This window comes from Rhea americana, unplaced genomic scaffold (assembly GCF_003343005.1).
Source record: "Rhea americana isolate MKP2758 unplaced genomic scaffold, rheAme1 scaffold_181, whole genome shotgun sequence".
Classification (NCBI taxonomy): Eukaryota; Metazoa; Chordata; class Aves; order Rheiformes; family Rheidae; genus Rhea; species Rhea americana.
This window is the reverse complement of record NW_028185939.1, coordinates 1,661,289-1,666,747: the sequence shown is the minus strand read 5'-3', so window position 1 is coordinate 1,666,747 and position 5,459 is coordinate 1,661,289. Positions and strand designations below refer to the sequence as shown.

The window sequence follows — 5,459 nt, the reverse complement described above, 5'->3', positions numbered from 1 at the left end:
TTGGCTGCGCCCGCGCCGGGAGTTGCGGGGGGGCCCGGGCGCGTCGCCGCCGCGCCGCGGTGAGCGCGCGTGGGGGGTCCCGCGTGGGAGGGGGTCCCGCGTGGGGAGCGGGCGGCCGCGGGGGAGGCTCCGCGCCGAGGGGGGCGCTGGTAGGTCCCGAGTGAGGTGCTTCCGGCGGGAGTGTGTGTGTGTGGGGGGAGGGAATTGTCTCGCGGGGGTGGGGGGCGGGAGCCCCCACTGCGGAGCACCGTGGGTCGCACACGCGTCGGGGAGAGGTCAGGGCGCCTGGGTGCGGTGGCCGTGGGCGGTCCCGAGAGGCTGGCCCTCGTGGGAGGGAGGTTGCGGCCTAGTGCTTGGGGGAGGGCAGCGGGGCTGGCAGGGGTCATGTCTCCCCCCCCCCCATTCCAGGGCTTTCGGAGCCAGCAAGTCTCGCGTGGGGTCTCTGCGGCGCCCCTGGGGGCGGTGTGGGGCACAGCTTAGCGGCTTTGGGGCTCCCCTGCGCCCTGCTTGCCCAGAGGTGCCGGCCCTGGGGTGTCCACGGGGTGGGTGCAGGGGGTGCGTGGGTGCCGCAGCAGGGCCCCACGGTGCTCCCCACGGGCAGAGCCGCCCAGGGCAGCGTGGGAGCGGCCAAGAGCGGGCGCCAAGACAAGCTTCCCCCTCCGCAGGGCCGCCATGGCCGAGCTGGGGCGCGAGCGGGGCGAGCGGCGGGACGGCAGCGGGCTGGGCAGCGCCGTGGACTTTCTGCTGGCCAACGCCAGGCTGGTGCTGGGCGTGGGCGGCGCGGCCGCGCTCGCCATCGCCACGCTGGCCGTCAAGCGGGTAAGGCCGGGCAGGCGCCGGGCTCGTCGGGCCGCGGCGGCCGGCTTCCCCCCCCCTGGCAGGAGCCGCTCCGCCGCCCGAGGGTGGCGGGTTGCGAGGTGCCCCCGGGCCCCGCCGGCTCTTCCCGGTCCCTCGGGCCCGGCGGCGACGCTGCCGGCCCCCGCGGCTGTGCTGTGGGCCGGCCGCTGCCTCCTTCCACCCCGCCGGGTGCGTGAACCCCTGCAGCGCTTCTTGCCTGAAGAACGGCTCGTTTGGCTGGTCGAGGTTACCGTCTGTCCCAGAAAGGACCTCAGGCCCGGTTCGCCTGTAACAACCTGATTTTTTTTCTGTTTCTATTTAACACGTGCAGGAAATAATACACATCTGTAGCTCTATAAGCCTCTCCCTTTAGGCTAATAGAAACGAGCGGTGTTTTCCCATGCGTGCTGCCCCCCTTAGTTTGGAGTGTGGCTGCAGGGAGGCGCTACYAAGAGAATAACTTGTCTGCACTGATTTTCTCTGTTGTGGATCCTGGATCGTCCCTTTTCCCTGGCAATAGGGGCAGGCTTCTGCCAAGAGGGGCTAGTGTCTGGGATTTTCCCTTCCAGGCCTAGGGAAGCTCCTTGTATTTGCATGGAGAGCCGTGGTTTGTGAGGATGCAGTGGCTGGAACGATTTGGCCTTTGCACCCAACCGTTCGGGCGCTGCAGGTTCTCCGCTCGCGAGCAGGACGGTCCCGCAGGAGYGAGCGGTTGCAGGGCCTCCCTGTCCGGGTTTGCGCGCTAGCCCCAGCGTCGGACGCGGTCGGGGACTTGGGGCCGCTAAGAGCAGCGATGCGTTTGCRCATCCCCCTCCTCCGGGTTCTCCCCACAGCTGATAGACCGAGCCACCAGCCCTCGCGACGAAGGCGATCCTAAAGCAGAACAGAAGACCCTGGAGGAGAGTTGGCAGGACTTGGCCTTGATCAAGGCAACGCAGAACGCCCCGAAGAGGCAGAGGAGGGAGGACCTCAGYGAGCCTCTGCTCTTGCCTGCTCGGCTGCCGGTGCCAGGTGAGGCTCGCGGCGGCGCGCGGGGCCCCTCCGCGCCCGGGACCGTGCCGCRCTCCGTGTGCGCGGGGCTGCTGAAGATCACCTTGATGCGGCAGGGCTCGCTGTGCTTTGCTCCCGGCTGTCTGGGAGCCCCAGGTTATTTTTAGCTTAGTAACCGGAAAGCTGACCTGATTCTGACTTTCCTCACGGGAGGCTCCCGAGCTGCGGTCCCTTTTTAGGCGATGCCTGCAGTAATAACCCCTCCAGTGAAGCCCCGAGCATCTTGGCAAACGGGTCGTGGTAGAAGGCTGTCTGGGCTTTGCTTCTGTTTGAGCAGTGTCTGCTGTGCTCGTTTTGGGGTCGGCCCTCGATCTAGAGAGGAGGGTGTGCTCGTGAATCGCCTTGGAGAAGTGCTGACTTAGCCAGCTGGGTGCAAAGACAGCATTTCTGTTARCAGGAAACCTGCCCAGCTTGGTGCAGGGCTGATCCTGAGGTACCAGACTCACAGGAGTCCTCTGGCCTGGAACAAGATCGTTCATGGGGCTTGAACTAGTGGGCAGACATTGAGGCTGCCTGGCTCTAGCTGAGCATGGTGGTGGCAAAAACTGGGGCTGGGACTGGCGAGAGACCCAGGGAGTTAGTCCCAATCTGGCTACTATGGCTTAGCCTGTTTTATCCATTTCAAGGGCATTGCCCTTGCTGACTTCTTCCTTCCCCTTGCCCTATCCCCTCTTCACAGAGCCCACAGAATGTTCTGCCCCTCCGGAGACTTTTCAGGTTGAATCTGGCCCTCAGCACTGCCTCACACTGCAGGAGAAACTCCTCTTGCACTACAGCAGCCATCTCGCCATCCCTGAGGAGCAAGTGGCCCTCGTGCAGCAGCTGGCCAGGAGCATCTGCACAGAACTGCAGAACTTCCTGCAGACCAAGTGCCCAGAGTTGCCCTTCGGCAGCCTCTTCCTCAGCGGTCCCCTGCTTGATGGCCTCGGGGCTCTCGCCGCTGACCATGTTGACTTCATGCTGCCGGTGGTTCTTGACCCTGGGCTCTGGAGCCTCATCCCAGGAGAGGAGACTGTTGTGAGAAACCCGCAGTACTGGATGATCAAGAGGACTGATCTGGAGTACTTTCCTCGTGGGCGCAGCCCTTGGGACAGGTTCATTGTGGGCAGATACCTCTCCTCCAACGTGCTCAACGAGACTCTCCACAAAATGCTGGTGGCCTCCATCAACTGGCCTGCCATAGGCAGCTTGCTGGGGAGTGTCATCCGACCAGTTGTAGCCTCCGAGGAGCTGAAGCTGGAAGTTAAACATGACCAGGTTGAGCTGAGTGTGACCCTCTTCCCAGTGGTGGAAATGGAGGACAAGATTCTTCTGGCTGCTCCTCCTGAAGGACTGGTGGAAAACCTCTGGCTTGAGAGCTTTTACAAGGCAGAGATTTCAAAGGTGAAAGAGCTGGATGCTGGTGACTGTGGGGCGAGGCAGTACTGCATCCGCGTCCTGAATGGTGTCTGCAAAAGCCATCCCTCACTGCGCAAACTGAGTGGCAGCTCCTTGACGCACGTTGTCCTCCACCTCAGTGCTACCGTTTCGGACTGGGCAGAGGGAAGCCTTGCTGCCAGGTTCCAGCAGGTACTTGAAGAGCTGGTAGGCTATCTGGAGAAAGGGGCCCTCCCTTCCTATTTCAACCACAAAATCAACCTCTTCTGTGAGCTGTCGGAAGAGGAAATCGATGAGATGGGCTTCATGCTCTACAGGGCTGCATCTGAGCCAGAACTCCTGCTGAAGGAGAAATGACTGGTATGTTGGGAGTTCTTGAACATAGACTGCCACTCATCTGTCTACTGCTCCCTGCTGTGAGGGTTGCGATGTTTCTAGTTGACTAGTCAGTAAGAGGCAAAGTCCTTGCACTTTATGAGCAAAAGTATTCTGTCTCAATAAAACGTGCCTGAAAAGAGATGGGTGGTGGCATAAGGAGACTTTCACTGTGAGGTTCTGCCTTACTTGGGTCAAATACAGCCCATGCCTCTAGTACCTAAAGGTGAGTCCCATCTGTTGGGTGTTGGGAGCCGATATGAAGCAAGTTTGATCTCTGTCCAGTTCCTAGTGAACTACTGTCCACACCAGACAGCAGTTGTGGCTGCAAGGCTTCCCTAGCGTGCTGAAACTGAGGCCYAAGTGGAAGTTGGGGCTGAAGTTCTCCTGGTTCCTGTGGCAGGCAGTCCAGACCCAGGTGCCTGATGGCAAGCTGGAGGGGAGCAATCCCTTGCTGCTACTGTGTCTTGCAGACCTCTTGGCTTGCTGGACTTGAGTGTCCTGGGTACTGAGCAAGTCCTTTCACCAGCACTGAGTTTAGTTGTACTGTGCCATGTCCTCCGCTTGCCTTTGGGGGAAGGGTGGGAGCCCTAGCTCCAGATCTGCAGGCCAGGATGCTCCTAATTCAAAGGTATAGCAAATTGGATTGTGGTTTTTATTCTTTGGAAACCCCTCCAGCTGCCAAAAGGGGTGAGCTCACCCCTAGCTGTTTGTTCTTGCCAGTATCAGCTCTGTCCAAAAGAAGAGGCTTTCTTTGACTGTAGTGCCATGGCTTCAAGTCCCCTTTCCCAAAATACTGTTTTGCTGCAGGCACCACAACATGGGCTTACAGGAGRGTGGCAGGAGTATGAGTGCTGACTGCGAGGAGACTCCATCAGTCCCTTGACAGAGGCTGCAGCATGGCTCTGTGCCACCTCCTGGGCAGAYGGGTCTGTGCTGTCATTCCCAAGGTCTTTGTGCAGATCTTCACTGCTCTATAACAACCACCCCTYCCAGTTTGTCAGGTGACCTTTCTTATGCATGTATTGCTGCTGACTAGAGATCCTGTTCCCCTGAAACCTCATACTGTGGGGCAGGACGGTAGGATACGAGTGATCCTCTTAGCAGAAGGCTCGTGAGAACCGATTCATGCTTCTTTTTTATTAAGAAGGTATGTTTTGTTTGGGTTGGTCTTTTTTTGGAGTGGCTGCTAATGGACTTTGGTTCTGTCTCTAATCTGAGTGCTAAGGAGTATTTTCTTATGTTTAATGGAAGAGCTATGCTGGTTTTGCACTCTGATAGAGATGGAGAAATCCTATGGACTTCAATGTGAGGACCTACTGTGGTTTAGTTTTCTTTGCAGCTATCTTGTTTGTAGGAGGAAAAACCTGTGCTTTTCCTCTAGTCTAAAGAATTAGTTTTGTTCCTCCAAATCAGTCCCCAAGGGTTAGTGATGAGAATAAAACTTCACTGTGTATAATGGTTCTCTTGTGTCAAGTCTCAGTTTTGTTTCTGTTCTTGTGATAAAGGCTGAAGCAAATCTCCTGTTGTGGTGGCATGCTTGAGAACTGCACAGAGCTGTCCCAGGCGGCCTTCCCCCTCCACAGAGAGCTTGGCAGTGTTCAGACCCTGTTGCACAAGGCCCTTTTCCTCCTGTTACAAACTATTGCATAAAGTGCCTAGTACTCCAGCAGACCTGCCTGCTTGCAGACTGTGGTACATGACCTGTCTGAATGATGAGCTTGTGCTATTTACCTAGAGGCTTTGAACTGCTCAGCTATCGTAATGCTAACTAACTTTAAACCAGTAAAATCTGCAACAGCTAATGCTATCAGCAACAC

At 58.0% G+C, this 5,459-nt stretch overlaps 1 protein-coding gene across 1 annotated transcript; it reads left to right on the top strand.

Annotated features, from left to right (window-relative positions):
• Window positions 1-85: 85 nt before the first annotated feature.
• On the top strand, window positions 86-5,103 carry MIEF2 (mitochondrial elongation factor 2). Its single transcript, XM_085301974.1, has 4 exons — window positions 86-149; window positions 666-819; window positions 1,671-1,848; window positions 2,567-5,103. The coding sequence occupies exons 2-4, from the start codon at window positions 673-675 to the stop codon at window positions 3,619-3,621; spliced, it is 1,380 nt and encodes a 459-aa protein (XP_085158100.1). The 5' UTR covers window positions 86-149; window positions 666-672; the 3' UTR covers window positions 3,622-5,103.
• The last annotated feature ends 356 nt before the right edge of the window (window positions 5,104-5,459 follow it).